The 19,254-nt window shown below is 54.3% G+C and overlaps 2 protein-coding genes across 5 annotated transcripts; one reads left to right on the forward strand and one right to left on the reverse strand.

Moving 5' to 3' along the window:
* WDR54 (WD repeat domain 54) lies at positions 1-3,715 on the forward strand. 4 transcript variants are annotated; one of them, XM_042932765.1, is made up of 10 exons: positions 1-91; positions 470-692; positions 845-907; positions 1,300-1,366; positions 1,457-1,510; positions 1,838-1,965; positions 2,854-2,954; positions 3,029-3,191; positions 3,377-3,451; positions 3,529-3,715. In XM_042932765.1, exons 1-10 carry the CDS (start codon positions 48-50, stop codon positions 3,658-3,660), a joined length of 1,050 nt encoding a protein of 349 aa, XP_042788699.1. In that variant the 5' UTR covers positions 1-47; the 3' UTR covers positions 3,661-3,715. The 4 variants fall into 4 exon arrangements, with proteins under 4 accessions (XP_042788699.1, XP_042788702.1, XP_042788701.1 ...); XM_042932768.1 differs by having other exon boundaries at positions 43-107; XM_042932767.1 differs by having other exon boundaries at positions 65-140.
* Positions 3,716-3,839: 124 nt separating this feature from the next.
* On the reverse strand, positions 3,840-18,881 carry RTKN (rhotekin). Its single transcript, XM_042932763.1, is given in 13 exon segments — positions 3,840-4,542; positions 5,127-5,177; positions 5,180-5,230; positions 5,394-5,562; positions 6,235-6,363; positions 6,597-6,703; positions 6,810-6,904; positions 7,655-7,864; positions 8,085-8,202; positions 8,298-8,351; positions 8,449-8,510; positions 10,254-10,453; positions 18,607-18,881. Coding segments are annotated over 13 exon segments (1,692 nt in total). The 5' UTR covers positions 18,718-18,881; the 3' UTR covers positions 3,840-4,207.
* Positions 18,882-19,254: the final 373 nt, after the last annotated feature.

A 19,254-nucleotide genomic window follows, 5' to 3' on the forward strand; every position in this document is an offset into this window, starting at 1 on the left:
GGGTTGCTCGGCCCCGCCTATTGGCCGTGCGTACGTGCGTCGTCTCTATGGTGGCGGTGGATTCGCAGGGACCTCAAGATTCCGCAGTCAGGCAAGCGGATCTGCGGGTGTGAACTCTGACCCTCGCCGGGAGCTTCAGGGTGCCAGCTGAGGGAAGAGGGGTGCGGTGGCTACCCTGCCTCACCCCGCCTTCGCTCGGGCGGTTGGGGCTATCGGGTCCTGTGCCATCACCATTCCTCCTCTGGGATTTCCCCATCGCCCCATGACTCAGCCCTAGGGTTCCCTTTTCCCGCTCCCCAAGACCTCCCCACTCCGGACTCTCCTATCGCCATCCTCGGGTTCCCCATCACATCCTTACCCACTCCCAGTGGTCTTTAGTGCCTCATGACAGCACCCGCCATTCCTCCCGCTGTAATCACCGCTGTCTACTGTTCGCAGCGCGCCTGTGATTCGAGCCTCTCTCCACTAGGATGTTCCGCCGGGAGCGCTCCATTCCCCTTCGAGGTTCGGCCGCTGCACTGTGCAACAACCTCAGTGTGCTGCAGTTGCCCTCCCGCAACCTCACACATTTTGGGGTAGTCCATGGACCCAGCGCCCAGCTTGTCAGCGCTGCCCCTGAAGGTGTGCCCTTGGCCCAGCGCCAGCTCCACGCTAAGGAGGGAGCCGGAGTGAGCCCTCCGCTTATCACCCAGGTGAGTGGTGTTGCTGAACCCGGTCCTAAGCTCTGTCCTTCCTCTCCAAACCTCAAGGAGTAGGCCTTCCCTAACCCTCTGATTTAACGCTCTTCTGAGTCCTCCTGTCCTCTGTTCTGACCACTTCTTCCGACTGGGCCACTTCCCTCTAGGTCCATTGGTGTGTCCTCCCCTTCCGAGTGTTGCTGGTACTCACGTCACATCGAGGAATACAGGTAAGAAGAGGCGCTTCCTACCCTCCCCCAGTAGAGTTTTCTCAACTCCTCCCCAAAGCCCCTAGACCCTTCCCTGCTTGTCTCTAAATCTTACAAACTTTTCACATGTTTAGCTCATTCTTCCTCAGTTCTCATCTTCCTTTCTCCCATCTTTTCCAGTTCCCAAGTGCCATCTCCAATACCTGCCCCTTTACTAGCTGTATGACCTCCGACAATTTAGTTAGCTTATCAGAGCCTCAGTGTCCTCCTCTGTAAAATGGGAATAAAAACTGCCTGCCTTCCAGAGTTGTTTTGAGGATTAAATGGGCTAAGGCCTGACATGAATATGTGAAGTACACAGCTCAGCAAAGGTCAGCTGGATTGTGCCCCCATCCTTGCTTCTTGTCTTGCAGATGTACGAGTCAGATGGCTCTGTCATGGTCTATTGGCACGCACTGGACTCTGGAGATGCATCTCCAGGTACCTGCAGGACTTGAGTGCCGTCAGGGTAGGGAGTGTTGGGTGGGGCTGGAGGTGGTATTTCTAATTGTTTTCCCCTTTCATACTCAGTACAGGCTGTGTTTGCCCGAGGGATTGCTGCCAGTGGCCACTTCATCTGTGTGGGTGAGGGGGCCAAAGGCAGGGAATTGGGGGGTGCTGGAGTATAGGGGTGTGGGCTTTGGCCAGGAAGATGTTGAAGGTTTGAGGGAATTTTTGAGGGTTAGAGGGAAGGATGGGATCGAAGGAAGCCCTTAGAGACTCCAGAAAAGCATGGAGGGCTTCAGAGGGGCAGGGTAGGATAGAATAATGGTGGTCACTGGAGGAGCAGAGCTGTTGGGGCACCATGTCGGGGGGTTGTTATGAAGGTTTACGGGATGACAGGAGTGCTACGTGTGGTGGTTGGACACTGGGGAGGATTAGGAAGCCATCAGTGGGGCACTGGTTCCGCAGGAACATGGTCGGGCCGGATACTGGTGTTTGACATCCCAGCCAAGGGTCCCAACATTGTACTGAGTGAAGAGCTGGCTGGGCACCAGACACCAGTCACAGACATTGCCACTGAACCTGCCCAGGGACAGGTGAGTGGATTCCCCCTACCAATTCCAGGGAGCTTGGGAGCCTTCCCACTTTGGGAGGCAGGACACCCGGGTTTAAGTCTTGACTCTGTCACTAAGCAGCTGGATGGCTTTGGGCAAATTGCTGCACTTTCCTAGGCTTCAGCAACCTTAAGTCCAGTGATGAAGCCCGACTTTCCATTTACGTGGCATTTAGTAGTTCATGAACACTTTTCAATACTAGTGTGGATTGAGGAGTTGGGACAGATGTTTTCTAAGATGCTTTCCAAGTCTGACACGTGCAGCTTCCTTTTCTGGACTTGGGCAAGTCCTACCTATTCAGGCCCACCCCCAGTGCCACTCTCTCTGGGAAGCCATCCCCCTATTTCCGCTCCCACTGATCTCCCTTGGCAGAACCCTGAATCAGCACTACTCTCAAAGACAACGCTTGTCTCCCTAATTGGATTGCAAACCTCCTGAGAGCAGGGGATGTATCTTCTAATTCATATGCTCCACCGCACCTGACCCACAGCTGGGCCCATGGGCTATGTTGGCTGCCTGGAGTTGGGGGTTCTCAAGGGGTTTGGACTCTAGTCATGACTGTGACTGGCTCCCTGCAGGACCTCCAGAAGGTTGTAACACTGGGCTCAGTTTTACTATCCTTCCAGTGAAGACAGTTATATCCCTCTTCTAACACATGGTTTGTGGGGTCAGGGGGAGTGAGGCTCTAAGGAAAGCAAAGAAAGCTTTTTATGCATCCTGGGGGAACCCTCCATTCAGCCCAGGAGAGCTGCATGTCTTGCCCTTTCCCTAGAGAGACAAAGATGCAAATGCTGTGTCCCCTCCCCTCCTGCTCTGTATACAGGACCCAGCAGGGGGAAAGGGAAGGACTGATCCTGCTTTTCTCCTTAGGACTGTGTGGCTGACATGGTGACGGCAGATGACTCAGGCTTGCTGTGTGTCTGGCGGTCAGGGCCCGAATTCAAATTATTGACCCGAATTCCAGGATTTGGGTAGGTGAGGTGGAAGGAGACTGATGCCTTCCTGAGGGGTCCAAGGAAATTAAAGTGGGTTATCACCCTTGCAGGGTCCCATGCCCTTCCGTGCAGCTGTGGCATGGGACAGTAGCAGCAGGCTACGGGGATGGGCAGGTGCGTCTGTATGAGGCCGGCACAGGAACTCTGCATGTCCAGATCAGCGCCCATGCCCGGGCCATCTGTGCCCTGGACCTGGCTCCTGAGGTGGGCAAGGTCAGTCTCCTTCTTCATCCCTCCATACCCTGTTCCTGGTGCTGGGGATGTTGAGAGAAAGTCCACAGACTCCTCTGCTGCTCAGTGTAGCCCTCTCCCTGGGTATCTGGACCAGGCACCCCAGCCTATCCTGGTCCCCTGTCGGCATGTGCCAATGCCCACTCAGCCCACCACCTTTTCTATAGCTTCTCTCTGCAGCCGAAGACACCTTTGTACACATCTGGAAACTGAGCAGGAGCCCAGAGAGTGGCTACACTGAGGTGTGTGTGGTGGCAGGAGTGGAGAGGGGGGCCCAAGACTGAGGCAGCAGGCCCTGAGCAGCCCTCTTCTCCCCCAGGTGGAACACTGTCATGGTGAGTGTGTGCCTGACACCCAGGTGTGTGGTGCCCGATTCTGTGACCCCTCGGGGAGCTCCTTTGCTGTGACTGGCTATGACCTCGCTGAGATCCTGAGATTCAGCAGCGTGTGAGAGAAGAGCAGTCCTCCTTTCTCCCTGTGGTGTTTATAAAGTACCCCTCCTCCCAGCCCTTGTCTGATTACTCAGTATCACAGTTATACTTCACAACTCCTGGTCAACTAAGCTCCAGGGATGAGGGGATGGGGCAGGTCCAGACCAAGGAGCAAGGCAACCTGTCCTCAAGAACCAGGGGAAGGCCGCCGTTAAATAACTTTAATGGTTGATGTGAGAGTCACAAGGGAGGTGCACTCCCTCCCAAGGCTCTTCAGTGCCATCCTCAAAGCTGGTTAGTGCAGGGAGGTAGGGCAGGGTTGGTTCCAGTTTTCTCCCAGGAAGGGTTTCGGGGGTACCAGCCAGTCCCAGGAACGAGCCCCTCAACACCTTGGCAACCACAGCTTAAGAGGGGCTTCTGCTCCTCCTCCCCAGCCTACCCCAAGTCCAGCAGAGGAAGGTGAGGCCAAGCTGGCCAACCTTCTACTGACAGCACCGCATCCAGAGCCCGACTGCTCATGGGTCTTCTCTTCCTCTGGCCAGATCCTGTTGCCAGCACCTTTCTCTCTCACACTGGTGACTGGAGCCAAGTGCGGGACGGGCCTTTGCTGAAGAGGCCTCTGGACCGTGGGGATGGCTGCTGGGGGAGAGGGGCAACCGAGCGGGAAGCCCCAGGGGAGTGGTCTGGGGGGACAGCATCCAGGGAGAATGTTCGGGGTCGCCCCCAGGGCATGGGGTGGGTCCGAGCTGGGGCTGGGGCCACTGAGGCAGGTGAGCAGGGGGTAGGCAGGGCAGGCTGTTCTGTAAACATTGCTAGCCAGGGTGGGGGTGTCTCCAGCCTTGTGCCCTCCCGCTGGGCCAGGATGTCTGTCACCGCTGCGATGTCATCCAGCGGCTCAATAGCTGTGGCATCAGGAAGGGGTTGAGGGGAGGGGGCTAGTCAGAGCTTAGGCCCCAGGCCTACCCAGCCCTGACCATCACCTGTCACTGTAATAGGAGGAAAGCAAAGCCCGGATCTCAGCCGAGACTGTGTTATCCTGCAGGAGAAGCCCCTCACCTGGGCCCCCTGGAGCCACTGGCTCTGATACAACTATGGGATATGAGGAGCAGGGGGGATGGAGACGAGGGGGTGGGCAGAAGTGGGTGAAAAAATCAAGGAAAGAGGAGGAAAATGAAAGCAGTGCCAGGCAAGTGGAGGGTCAGAGGAGGAGACAGGAATCCACATGCAGAAAGGGAAACAGAGAAGAAGAAATTAGGACAGAAGTCCATGAAATGAATCTGGCTCTTTGGGGGTTTGTTTGGAACTTTGGTGGAGGTGGCTCTAAGAAGAGCTGGAGAAGAGAAACAAATACAAGAAGACCGAGTGGGCCTTGGGTCCCCAGAGCTCTGCCTCAGTCTAGTGCTTTCTCTCTGTTGCCATTATCTAGGCTCCCTTGAAGCCCCCAACCCCACTGCCCATCAGGTTCCCTGAGTGCACTTTCACTCACCCATCTCATGGTACAAGGACCCCTGCTTGGCCAGTACTTGGGGTGGTTTCCGGGAGCAGGGGTTTCAATTTTCATGATTTCATCACAGCACTGCTTCCATTGGCCTGGAAGGAGGGCAGTGACTGGGGTGGGAGGAGGAAGACTGAGAGGGCCAGGCCATCCTCTCCCCTGCCACGTTCCCTTCCACACTTTTTGGAAATAGAGGCCTTGGGTAAAAACATCAAACCTTAATCCCTCCCAAGATTCAAACCAGCCTCCTCCTCTTACTCATGTCAAAGAAAAGCTGCCACAGAGCCTCCATCCAGCTGTGCAGGGCTCCTCGACTCTCTGTCTGAAGGGTGTGTGTCACCTCGTCCTCCCCATACCGGTTACTGATGCTCAGGGTGAAGGGCCGGCCCGCAGCGTGGTCCAGCTCCCCTGCCCGGACTCGAGTCTCCTGCAGGAGAAGGAAGGGGTCTGCTGCCACCTTCACGTTGGTCACAGAAGTCAGCAGTGACATCAGGCAGGTTTGGTCATCCCTGCCTTAGAAGGAGGAACTTGTTGGGTCTCTCCTCAAGCCCTCTTATTTGCCTCCTATTGAGCAGAGCAGGAGGGAATGGCAGGAAAGGACTGGAGATGAGACAGATCGTCCTCGGTCAGGAACGTGGAGCAGATGGAGACAGGGAAGGAGGGATTGAGTGAGGCAGGGAAGGCACAGAGGCATGCAGGAATGCTGAGGCCTAATGTCCCTCAGTACTTTCATAAAAGTTGGCAGGAAAGCCACCAAAAGGGCTCGGAAACCAAGAGAAGTCATTGGACTTGGGTTTGGGAGAGAAATCCAGGAAAGGGTGAAGTAGGGGCAGATTGGAATCTGAGGGAAAAGGCAGAAAGAGGATGAAAATCCTAAACTGGCCATGGGACCCTCTGAGACTTGGCAGGGGCTGAAGCTGGTGAGTAGAAGAGTTTTCCAGTGATGCTGGTGAGGGAGAACATTCCTGGCCCTGAAGCCAGGTGTGGTGCTGTTAGGAGCAGCAGGCGAGTTTCCATCTCTCTGCACCCACCCTCCTGGGACCTGAAGGAGACACTCCTGGGCCCCGGCACCTGGTAGCTTCACCAAGGGACCCATCACCTTGTTGATGGCGATAGTAAACAACGGTTCTTCCCCAGTGTCTGCGTCTTCAGGTTGCCGGTAACAGAAGAGGTTTGTGCCTTTCAGGACTCCATGCACTCGTGCCCAGTCCTGCAGCTCCCCAGCTTGCTGTGTAAATGACTCAGGTTACCTGGGGAAATCACACCACCAACACCCTTCTTCCCTTTCCCCCAGTGAGAATCTGCTCCTCTCTGCCCATGCTCTTGTCTGATCCAACTCTCTTCTTGCCCTGTCCCTCCTTCCTCCACCCAGATCTTGATTTTTCAGTAGTCCTTTGGTGCCTAGGTGATCCAGCTTTCCTTCTCCAGGTTCCCTTCTATACGTCAGGGCGCCCTCCTCACCTGCACCCTGAGGGTACCACTTGCGGTAGGCTGAGTCATACAAAGAGGCTGAGCCACCAGGCGGCAACACACGCTACCATAAAGGGGAAGCCAGGCGGGGTTCTCCTCTGGGGGACAGGAAGTGCAGGGTAAGGATAGGGAATGAAAATGGACCATTCAACAGCCCCTCTTCTCACTGTCCAGCATCCCCCCCACCCCACAGCACATACTCACCATGGCTGGTGAGGGTGAGGTCGTGTGTGCGGAACCCATCTTGCACTGCTGCCAGGGTGAGCGTGGTGTGAGCCAGGAGGTGGTAACGAGGACCCCTGCAGGACAGACAGAGAAGTGGGCTTCAGCCCCATGATTGGCGTATTAAATAGCAGGAGATCTGAGGGCTAAGCAGATCTGCCCCGTCATTCAGGCGGCCCCACAGAAAACTAGCTTGCCTCCTCCACAGGGCTTAGAACATTTACTGAGCTCCTGCTGAGTGCTGGGTCCTGTGGTTTAATTATGTTATTCCACTGTATTCCCACAACAGCCTTGGAAGGTTGGTGGCATTGTTCTGTTAATAGATGAGACAGCTTGAGGCTTAGAGAAGTTAAGAAATTTGCCCCAAATTTATAGCTGGTAGGTGGTGGAGTTGGAATTTGAACTCATGTGTGTCTCCAAAGTCAGCATTCTGTTCACTGCCCTAGAGCTTTCAAACTGCTTCTCAGAGGCCCCATGTTTCTGTTGGGTGCCTCTAGGCATCAGCAGGCAACCCCTCAGGACCCAGGCTACTTTGCTCCAACCAGAGCACTCTGTTCTATCCATATAAGATGGATTTGCTGCTGCAAAAACTTGAAGACCCCAGAGCTTAGCTCTCCCTGCATTCTTACTGGTCTTCTCAGTTGACATGGGCCTGCTCTGGGGTGTAGGCCAGAGTGCCCCCCAGCTGTGTGGCTGCTGCTACTTCATGTAGGTCTGCACGCTGTGGCAGCAGCACAAAATAGTTTCTGCATACTCAACACAGCTCTGAGGTCACCCGTGGCCAGGGCAGAGGCAACTGAGGGCAGTGGAGGAATATAGAGCCTTACCCCACAGCTGGGGTCGGAAGCAAAATGGGACTGCTCCCCGAACCCCCAGCACTCTCCAGCGATGCCCGGACACGCCTCCCTGAGGAGCGGCCTAGGGAGCTGCTGAGTTTGGTGGCAAGCCTCTTGGGGGCTCCAGCCAGGGCCCCCTCCTCTTCCACGCTGGCCCCATACAGCTCCAGTCGCAGTTCAAAGTCTGGCCCTGCCTCAGTGCTATAGGAGTATGGGAGGAAGAGAGGAGGATGCTCCTGGGGAAGTCCAGGGAGGCATGAGGGGGCGGGCAGGGGTGAAGGACAGATGTGGTGCAAGTACAGGACAACTCCCCAGGTGAGGCCCATCTCCCTTCCTCCCTCTCCTCTCCCCCTGCAGCTATGGCATCCAGGGATTGGAGCAGAGTGGAGAAAGGAGGGCGTCACAGGGACCAGGTGCTCACAAGAGCACGTTGCTCTGAAAGGAGATGTCTGTGAGGGTCCTGTCCACCAGGATCATCTCTGTGTCCTGAATGTGTTCCCCTAGCTGCAGCAGCAGGAACACAGCCCAGCGGTGCAGGTCTGGGGACAGAGGCCAAAACTGGTAAAGATGTGCCCACAAGAACACCCAACCTCAGGTCACTCCCTCCATTTGTCCCAGCATGTGTGCAACTCACCACCTTTGTTCTTGAAATATTCTGTGTCCTTCCACATGAGTGGAATCCGGAGGTCTGAGGGGCAGAGGGGCAGGAAGAGATGTTGAGACAGGGCAGCAGATCTTGTGGTTGGGCAAAGAGTGCCAGTGACTAGGGGAGTTGTGTTTCTTACCAGAGATGCAGACCCGGCCACGGCAGGGGGAGCGCTCAGCAGGCGGCCCGCTGTCAGAAGGCCTGTGGGCAAATCACAACATCGCCACCTGGCCTCTAGACACTATGCCCACCCCCCCACCCCCCGGTTCTGGTTCCCAAGGGTTCTTTGTTGCCTCCAGCCCAGGGCCCAACCCCAGGTCCCCCACCAGCCTGACCTAGCAGGACTGAGGGACTGTAAGAGCTGTCAGTTGAACCCAGGGAGTCACTGGGCTTGGGGACACTGGAGGAATATCAGCTCACATGCAGTATAAGCTCCAGGCTCCTCCCCCTCCAAGCATCCTCTCTGACCACCTCCCCAGACCCCTGCCAGGGATGAGTGGGGCTTGAGGGAACAGGTGCCCGCAGAGACTCCTTTTCAAGAGTTCTTCTCCATTAAACCCAACTTGGAGGAGTTTGCAGGCTTTCTTTTTAACAATGGGGGAGGCTGTTCTTCTCCACCATCTCATTCATCACTTCTTTGATATAGGAGGATACTGGGTGGGTTGGAAAATCAAGAACTCAAGTAAAGAATATCTGTGTTCCATTTGCGATAAACCTCTCTTCCCTCCCCCTCAGCTTTGATTTCTCCTTTACCATCTCCAGGTAGGCTGGGCCTTCCCAGTACCCCACTGCAGGGCCCCAGACACCTGGCCTTACTCCCCTCCCCACCCGTCAGCAGGAGTCACCAAGCATGTGTCTCTCCTAAAGTGACAGTGAGTTTATCCATACAAATTCACAGCCCCACTAATTATCAACTTAGTAAGGCCTTAAGCTAAATGATGTAGCACTGATGACAGTGTGTTTAGCTGTCAGCAATTTGGGATGTACTTCAAATCACACTGCCTAGGTTTTATGGCTAGGGCAGAGCCTGTTGACAGCTGCCTTTCAGAAGATAGCAAGCTCACATTGGAAACTGCCCCCCACCTCCCAGCCTGCTTGCCCTTTAGATTTATGGGGAAGCCAGAGCTGGTTATCTGCCTTCCCCCAGGGGCTTCACAGGTGGAGGGCTCCTGGCAACCTCTCCTGTGTCAGCCTTCATGGCCAAGCTGGGATGGGCACCCTGCCAGTGGGCAGCTGGAGCCTTCTCCCTACTCAGCAGTGGGGACAAACAGGCTTATTTTGCCAGAGCCAGTTTTCCAAATGACCAGGCTACCAAAAGTGGCCAATGCTCAGAACCACCATTTGCCAGGTATTTTCTCCAAACACTTTAGTTGTACCAGAGCATCACCTCAACCAATTCACCGTGGATTTGTCAGATGAGCAACATCTAATGTCATGAAGCTGGTGTTTCACATCCAGAAGCTGACCCCTTTTAGAATACACAATCTAATTTAGGGGAGCAGATAGGCTTTCCCTTAAATGTTTTTTTATTATTTCCTTTCTCGAGCACTGCCTGTGATGGTGAACCTTAGGTACACTATTGTCAGTTTGTGGTAAATTGGCCATCTGGTGAACCCACTTTGAGAAAATTATCTTTCCAGAAGCCAGCCAGCCAGCCAGCCAGCCAGCTTCATCGGATCACAGGCAGGGCTTAGCAAATTAGCCCTTTTACATTATAACCCCTCAGACTGACAGCCTTTCACCAGATACACTGGCTTTCCTGAGTCTAGCCCTAGCTACTCCTTAGTGCACCTTGGGCAGCACACTGTGGTGATAAAACACCAAGGCATCTCCCAGGCCTCTGACAAGGCTTCAAGGAGAAGTCATCTTCAGGGTGATCCACACTCCGTACATACACACAGTACACGACTACCCCCCATATGGCCTTGCCTCCCCCTTGCTCACCTCCGGCCTGTCTTGCCCAGCACCTGCGCCTCCTTACGCCGCTGCAGCTCACCCATGTAGCTGAGGATGCGACTGTTGCACACCAACAGGCTCTTGGTGGCCTCCAAAGCTTGCTCTCGCTGGGAGCAGGCCGCCAGCAGCTTACAGGCCCCTTCCCTCATCCGGATCTCATGGTCTAGCTTTCTCTGCAACTCTGTGTCCTAGCCAGAGTTGGAGGAAAGGATGAGAAGGAAATGTCAGTTGGGGGCAGGCTGAAGCACCCTCCAGTCCCCAAGTGGGCTGTGGCCCAGGAGAAACAGATAAGAAACTTATGTTTTAGGCAACTCAACCTCAGCTACCCAAGAATAACCAGAAAAGCTTTGTAAAAATACAGATGCACTCATGCATTTGATGGTAGGAGCATAAATTCCTTCAGCCTCTGTTGAGCACAGTTTGGAAAAATCTATGAAAACTAGAAATTCACGTATCCTCTGATCAAGCTATTCAATATCTAGGAGTTTATCCTACAAATACAATTATACCTATTGGCAAAGCCATATTCATTGCAACATTTAAAAAAAAAATTTAAATGTTTTTATTTAGAGAGAGAGAGAGAGCATGAGCAGGGCAAGGGCAGAGAGAAAGGGAGACACAGAATCCGAAGCAGACTCCAGGCTTTGAGCTGTCAGCTCAGAGTCCGATGCGGGGCTCGAACTCACAAACCATGAGATCATGACCTGAGCTGAAGTTGGGCGCTTAACTGACTGAGCCACCCAGACACCACTCATTATAACATTGTTTTAAAGCACCAAGTTTAAAAGTCCTTCACTCAGGCATTGGTTAAATAAATCACAACATTTCTATATCATGGAATATGGAAGGCTGCAGACATTAAAGAGTGAGGTAAACGTTTGTGCGTAGATATGAAAAAAATCTTCAAAATATATTAAGTGAGAAAAGAAAACAGTATTACACAATTCTACCATTAGTGTACTATATGAGTTTGTGGGCCTGGGTGCCAGGAATGGAAAACAGATTTATGCTACCTTTAAAAATATATACACCCTTCTTTACTACTATACTTTTGGAAATTGTTACCTTCTTAAAAATTTTTAATCTTCTCATTTAAAAACAAACAAAAAACACATTACCATGCTCTGCCTCAGATGTGCAGAACAAGAATCTCTAAGAGTGGAGTGTGTGAGTTTTTTTGAAAATTCCTCGAGTGATTCTGAGGTGTAGCCAGGGCTGAGAACCACCAACTAAAGAAAATGGACAAGATGCTAAAGACCATCCTGGATTACACCAAAGACTCTAGTGATGATTTCGGGGAGGGGGGCATCTAGTTAGTAAGGGATCGGTGGAGAAGGAACATACCATGTATAGAGTTCACCCATGCTGCACAGAACCCTGTATGCACTCCAAATTAGGGGACCTGCCTAAGGAGATCTGAGCTTGGGAGGTTAAGGACAGAGGCAAGGATTGGGGATGGGAAGGCAAGCAAGGCAGGGGGTCAGGAGTGAGGGGCTAAACAGGCTGTGCATAAGGATGGGGGTGGGTAGGCAATGAGAGAGGCACCAGGATTCTCAGGAACATTCACTCAGAAAGAGCCTTGGAGGTCTTGGCAGAGAGCAGAGGGTGAGAGCACCAGTCTGACATGAGACAAACCTGGGTCTGTGACATTCCTGCCAGTCTTGATAAGCTGAGAAAAAAACTTATTTAAAATACACTCGACAGTTTACTCAAACTCCCTAAGACTTGGTTTCTCCATCTGTAAAATGAGGATGGAAATAGTCCCCACATCCCAGACTTGTGAAAATTCAGTAAGCCAGGAATGCAAAGCACTTAGCACAATGCCCAGCACATAGTATACATGAATGGTGAGGATGCTTTTTTAAAGTCTGCTATTTTGACAGCAGTAGCATTCATCCAACAAACCTGGAGCATCCCTGTGCTGTCCAAGGCCCACATTTAAAATCCAGCTGGGAGGTGACAGATGCAGACATTAATGGCTGCACCATAAGTGCCATGTCATGGTATAAACACACTCACAGGACAGAGACCATGTCTGCTTCTGGTTGAAGTGATGGGGAAGTCTTCAGAAAGGAGGTAGAAAACTAACCCCATTACAGTATAAGATTAGTTTAAGAGGAAGCCAAGTGGAGACACCAGGCTGGAAGAGGGGGGTGAATGTGATCACCCAAAACCTGTCTTCTCCCTCACACCAATTATCACACTGGGCACTTTCTTCTGTCCCCGGTGGCTCCAGCCTCCACATCTCCAAGACCTGAACACCCTAAATTCCTGTTTTCAAAAGCCTTGTCCAGCCTCCCTGAAAACATTCTTCCTCCACTGTTTATTTCCTGGGCCACCAATGAGCTAGGCCTGACTCTCATGACCCCTCTCCCAGCATTGTTTCTCTTCCTGACACTTCAGCAATAGGCCAACCAGCTCACAATGCCCCCTCCACCAGGAAGCCCTCCCAGACTACACAGCTCCTGCCCCACCCCCACCCCTCAGCCCCTCTATGTCTGTCTGCACCAGGGTCCCACCTCTGCTAAGCTTTCTTGCTTGCCAACCCCCATCCCATTCTGCATCCAGCTTCTGTCACAAACACCACAAACGGATGAGAGAAGGGAGGGCACAGAGAGGCGTCCTCAAGCCCGCTCCTGGCTAGTCTCTTTGTCCGGGCCCCAGCACTCACGGATCCTTCCCTAGCCCTGTCCATTGCGCTTGTGGCACCAACGCAGGCAACGCGCTGGTTCCGGCGACTCGCAAGCACGCTCCCGCCCGTGGCGCTTGGGGCGATGGTGACATCAGCTCCCAACTGCCGCGAGAGCAGTCGAGGGGTTCCTGGGCGCAGGCGGTCCCTCCCAGCTCCCGGCAGGGTTAGGCTCCGGGCTCTAGCTGCGCAGCCAGGAGACCCAGTCGTGCACAAGGCTGCCTCCCAGAGCTCCCACGTCGCATTGGAAAGGGCTTTTTGGCCTTGGTGCGGCTAGAGCTGCAGGAGGCCAGAGGCCCCTCCTGCTTTGCGGTTACCCTCCAAGGTGACCCCTTGCCCAAAAGCATGGGGGAAGAAGATAGTGTGTAAATTGGAATAACTGGGGCCATAGAAAAGTTTCTGGGCTCAGCCTAAATGAATGAGCCTGCTATCATCCCCCCCTACTCTGGCCCCAAACCCACTCTCCCACAGCTCCAGGGAGGAGAGGACTCTAGAAACCCTGCTTCCTCCCTTTGGGCAGAGCATCTCAGGAATCCTGGCACTGTTTCTAGATCCCTGTGTTTAGCCCCCATCTCCCCACCCCAAGGATAGCTTCTTGTCTCCCCCTCCCCACCCACACACCCCTTTCTCCCCAAGCAGGCATTTTCTCCAGACTCTCCTGGGAAAGAGCCCAGAATTGGTTGTCAGCCAGACCTGGGTCAAGGCCCAAGGGGCTGAAGGAGGATGAGTCATGGGCAGAAGCCCAGCACACATTAAGCTCTCCGTGGACATCTTCCTGTCCCTCCCTCCCATTCTCTTCTGTCCCTGACTTACTGCTCTGCTTCTCATCACCTCTGTTCCCTTCAGAATCTCCACTGGGGCTAAATCCAAATCCTGGCTTGGGAATTTGACTAGCTGTGAGAACTTAGCCTCTGGAAACTATAAACTGGGGAGTGTTCTATCTCCTTCATAGTATTGTTTGAGAATTAAGTGGGAAAGTCTAATTGTTTCCTTGGCCCAGCACATATTTAAAAACAGCCTTTCTCTCACTCCCACCTCCCCTTTACTTGCAGCTTAAGTTGCTTCCTCCAGAAAGTCTTCTTGGATTTATTCTTCCATGAGTACCTGTCTTAGCAATCTCTGAAATATCAGTGGATCTCTCTCTTGAGTTGGGGGTGGGGGCTGGGGGGAGGAGACTGCTGAGTTTGGTGGAGAAAGAACACAGCACCCTCAGCCTGTAGCTGAAGGAGAGATGACCAAAGTGAAATCTAAGCCCCCTCCTCTGCCCCAGAACTTGAACAGACTTACCATGAAGAAAAATTACATGGGGGAAGGGAGCACAAGACAGTGGAGAAGGTGCAGAATTTAAACATTTAAATACCTAGACCAGCTCTGTTCAACAGTATCTCCTGTAATGATGGACACGTTTAGCAGCCATCTTGAAATGTGGCTAGAGCAACCAAGGAAATAAATTGTTTGTTTCATTTTAATTAACTAAATTATACATTTAAATAGCCACATGTAACTAGTAACATGGACAGTGCAAAGGACTAGGTTTTATCCCATGTGCCAACACAGGACAATAGGTGGTATCAGAGTCCCAATGGGCTCACTGAGCATCTTTTTTTTTTTTTTAATGTTTATTTATTTTTGAGAGAGAGAGAGAGAGAGAGAGATAGAGAGAGAGAGAATGTGAGTGGAGGAGGGGCAGAGAGAGAGGGAGACACAGAATCTGAAGCAGGCTCCAGGCTCTGAGCTGTCAGCACAGAGCCTGATGCAGGGCTCAAACTCATGACCTGTGAGATCATGACCTGAGCCGAAGTCAGCCACCCAACTGACTGAGCCACCCAGGCACCCCGAGCATCTTTCTGCATTTTAGAAATAGGTGACCCTCTCCAGGCAAACAAGTTAGATAAAGGTGTCCCCTCCAAAGGTTTGTAGCCCCAAAGCAGGCCAGGACTCCTGCCTCTGCGTGGCACCCTTGTGAAGGAAACAACCTGCACAATTTGTGCCAAGGATGTGCTCTCTTTACAATCCCACCTCCGACCTTCCCCCACAGCAATCTCCTGCCTTGTCCAGGAGGTCACCTCTGTGGTTTCCTTCTCCTTCCCCATCTCAGTAAATGGCCACACCACTCAGCTGCTTAGCCACACACCTGGAACGCTCTTTGCTGTGAGGCAAATCCATCAGTGTCCAGTCCTCATGTCCAATCCATCAACCAGCCCTGTCAGATCTACCACTGTCATTTGAAATCCAGCCCCTACTCTGTCTCCACCACCAGCACTTTCTTCCACACCACCACGTTCACTCCCCTAAGGCTGTAACAACTTGCTGTCCAGTGGTCTTCTGCTGCCACTCTTGCCAACTCTTTCTCTCACCCCCAACCCCTGCCTAGCCTATTGTCCACAGAAGTCATTATTTTAAAACATTAGACAAGTACTGTTCCTGGTTAAAAACCTTGCATGGGTAGGGGTGCCTGGGTGGCCCAGTCAGTTAAGCGCTGACTCTGGCTCAGGTCATGATCTTGTGATTCAGGAGTTCAAGCCCCGCATCAGGCTCTGCGCTGACAGCTCAGAGCCTGGAGCCTGCTGCGGATTCTGTGTCTCCCTCTCTCTCTGAGCCTCCCCCACTTATGCTCCGTCTCTCTCTCTCTCTCTTAAAATAAATAAATATTAAAAATTAAACAAACCAACAAACCAACAAAACTTTGCATGGGCCAACAGCATACCTAGAGTAAAATCTACATGCCTTGTTAGGGCCTTCAAGGCCCTGCATAATCTGGACCCTGTCCATGACCTCAGCCCCAGGTATAGCCACACTGGAACTGGAACACATCCTCATCTGAGAGCTTTGCCCCTGCTATGCCCTGTCAGGAAAGCCCTTTGTCCAGTCTTTACATACCTTCATATCCTTCAGGTCTCAGTTCATGATCTCATTGCAAAGACTTTCTCTGACCTCCACACTGAATGCTGCCTTCCCTACCTGATGTGTATTACATCCCATTTTCACTATCACTTCACTGTGTGAGATGATTTATGTGTTTGCATGTTTATATGTTCCCCCAGGTGAATGGGCCTTTCCTGTCTGGTTCACTGAGGTATCCCATGGTCTAGAAAGGAGCCTGACATATAGAGGTATTCAATAAAGGTGTTTAAGAATAAATGAACAAACAGCTCCCTGCCATCTCCAGGGCCAACAGAATTCTTACATCCTGATTCAGAACCCCCTTCCCCTTCTCTAGCAAGGCCACAGCCTTCCTGCAAACTTCTCTTACATCAAAGTCCTCTCTTCTTTCCACACTTAAATGACCCCCTCCAAAACACACATCCACACCCACTCACAGAGCTTTCAGAAACAGGTATAAAGACCCTTCTGCCAACATAATGCTCTGCTCAACAGAACTGAGCGTAGGTCCACACACAGCATCTAATACAAGGCATACAGAACCACCTGGCCCTCTCCCCACTTTGAGCAGGTCCCACCCTCCCTCCTCAGCCCCAGCAGGGATGCGTGGGGGCAAACTGAGGCTGGGGTGCATGCACAGGAGATGTACTCCAGGGGTGGGGGCGTTACCTCCAGGCTGAGCGCCATCTGTCGAATGTAGAGCATATTCAGGTCCTCCAGGATGTGCAATCTGTCCTGCATCTTTGTGCCCCCACTTCCCCTTCCCTTGTGGACCCCTCCAGAGGGGGGGTGCTGGACAGGCACCACGCTGCTCCACAATTCCTCCTCCCGCTGCTTCCCTGGTCTTGAAAGAAGTGGGCAGAGGGCAGAAGCTGCCCTCGTCCCTCTGCACTCCTGTTACACCCCTCTGGCAGCTGTGACAAACTTCCCTTGCCTACCACTGTTCCAGAGTCCTGGTGGGAGCCAGGCATGGGAAGAAAGGAAAGCGAGGTGAGAATGAGGAAGGTCCCAGGAAGGGAGGCCAGCTGCAGAGGGGGCTCTGGGCACAGAGTGTCCAGTCTTGCTTTGGTGGCAGCTGTTCTCCCAGCTGTGGAAGAAAAAGGCCCTTTCATTCCGACTCTGGCCCCTCCCCAGCCCCCGCCCACATCCCTGGCCTGGTGGACAGAGAGTCTGTGTGCCGGTAGGGCGTGAGGGGCAGGCACAGCTGGAAGGGGGCAGGGAGGGGACGCTCACGCAGGTTTTACAGAGTTGTGGGTTTTGGCAGGAGGTCAGAGCTTTCTGAGAGGGGTTCTCACTCTCAGAAAGAAGAGGGATGGAGGTGAGGACTTGACTGGTGAGCCCAGGGAGCGGGACAAAGGGGTACACTGGGCCCAACCCCCAGGGCCACCTCTTCCAACTTGGGGCCCTTATCCAGCCCGCCCCACCCTGGGCTCACAATTACCTCGCTTTTCCAGAAGAAGGGAGGAGAGGGCGGGAGAAAGGCAGGGGTGTGCCTGTCTGCTGCTGCCCCCGCTCCCCTCTGCGGGCCCCTTCCCTTCCAGACAGGAAACCAGCCCCGATTCCCAGCCAGCTGCAGCTTTGCCCCCCCGCCCCACCACCTCCAACCCGGCCCACGGAGTCACACTCCCCTCAGCGGCCGGCGGGCCCTGCGACTCCGCCCTGGCTCCTCTGGCTCCTCTGCTCTGGCCCCTTAGGCCCAGCTTATCCCAGGGGCGGCCCCAGCCCACAGGCCCCTCCTCTTGGTCCCCAGGCCTCGCCTCTCCCTCCCCCACGCTGGTCACACGCTGGGTTGCTCGTGAGGAACCCGACAAAGCCCCTCTCCCCCAGGTCCACTGGCTTCTGAGTCAGAGAAGGCCCGGGATACCAGGACGTGGATGTGAAAGGGCCTTTGTTCTGGGCAGGCTGGGGGGAAAGGGCAGAAGCCAGGCCTGGAATCTCGGCCCGGAGGGAGAGGGGGGCGGGAGGAAGGCCCCCTCACTTAACCCTTTACAGGTCCTGCAGGGAAGGAGAGGTGACCTTGGGGACAGCCTCTTTGCTGTCGCTACTGCCCTCGGTCCTAACTCAGGCCCACAACGTTCAGCCGCTCCCAAGCCTCTATGGGGAGTTACAGGTAGGGCTCAGACTAGGAAGGTAATGGGGTAGAGCCGTGGGCCGGGGAGGAAATTGTGAGTAGAGACTGGGCTGCAAAGTTTTGGTGTGGTAAACGCCTAAATCATTAAAAGGGACTCCCCCGCCCCACCACACACACTCCCAGCCCTTCAGGGGCACAGAGGAGCAGTTGGGGAGGGCTTCAGCGACTAAGTGGTCAGACCTGGCCTAGAAGTCGAGTTGGTGATGAAGGTTGTCCCAGATGGTTGAGACAGGTTGTGAGATAGGGCTGGCGGCCGAGGAAGAAGAGAGAGCCCAAACGAATCCGAGCTGTTTGGGGCCCGCCTACCTGCTCACCGCCCTTCGCCGCGGGATGCGCTGGATAGGCCGGGTCCAGGCACACTTTGGGAATCGAGCCTGCGGACCCTTAAACTCAAGCCAACCCGGAGTTTTTCCAGGCAGAGACAAGTCATCCCAACTGGCCAGGGAGTGTCGGGGGTGGCACGGGTTCGATTAACTTTCAGACGGTGCGCGCCTCACTTCTGAAGTCAACAACAACCGGTTAGAACCCAGACCGCGGCGTCTCCGCCCCTCGGCGTGCGCGCGGCCGGGGGCGGGGGGGCGAGGGCAGCCGGGGCTGCCCGAGCCGGGGGAAGGGGGAGGCCGGGACGCGGGTCTCACCTCGGGCGGGTCGCTGAAGAGGCTGAGTCGGAAGCGGCCGCGTTTGAACTCCATCTCCAGGGCGGAGCCCCTGGCCACGGTGACCCGACTCCGGTGGTTTCGGGAGAACATGCTGGCGACCCCGCGCCTTTACCTGCTCTGTGAGTTCCCGGAGCCGCCAGCTGTGTCCGATCTCGTCCGCTTCTGTTCCTCGACGTCCGCCCGCCAGTCCGGCTGGGAATCTCCCGCAGCCGGGTTCCCAAACTCCGCCCCCGGAGACGACACCTGGGCTGGGCAGGGCGCGGCACCCACCCTCCTTCTCCACCCCCGCCAAAGGCCCGGCCGGCCGAGCCAGTCCCGAGGCACCAAGCAGTCCTGGCCCGACAACCCCACAGCCAGGCACCCTACACTGCTCAAACACTGCGGGGGCGCGTCATCCGGTCGCGCCCAGGTCTCAGGCGCCTCACCTGGGAAAGGGGCGGACCCAGGGAAGCCCCGCCCCGCCCGCCTCCCCCACCTGGCAAGCCCCACTCCCTGCGCGCGGAAAATCCCGTGGCCACCTGGGGTCACTGCGTGGCATACTGCGGTTCTAGCCGGGCCCCGGGACCGTCCCCAATTCCACACCAAGCAGTTTCTGAAGTGATCGTTTCAACTTCCTACTGTCCCAAT

Source organism: Panthera leo, chromosome A3, assembly GCF_018350215.1.
Source record: "Panthera leo isolate Ple1 chromosome A3, P.leo_Ple1_pat1.1, whole genome shotgun sequence".
Classification (NCBI taxonomy): Eukaryota; Metazoa; Chordata; class Mammalia; order Carnivora; family Felidae; genus Panthera; species Panthera leo.

What these genes read in the sequence shown, in the direction of transcription:
- WDR54 (XM_042932765.1), top strand. Translation starts at nt 48, where the DNA reads ATGGTGGCGGTGGATTCGCAGGGACCTCAAGATTCCGCAGTCAG. An exon ending in CCTCAAGATTCCGCAGTCAG is followed by an intron (nt 92 to 469) that starts GCAAGCGGATCT and finishes TCTCTCCACTAG; the next exon opens with GATGTTCCGCCGGGAGCGCT. An exon ending in TGGCCACTTCATCTGTGTGG is followed by an intron (nt 1,511 to 1,837) that starts GTGAGGGGGCCA and finishes CTGGTTCCGCAG; the next exon opens with GAACATGGTCGGGCCGGATA.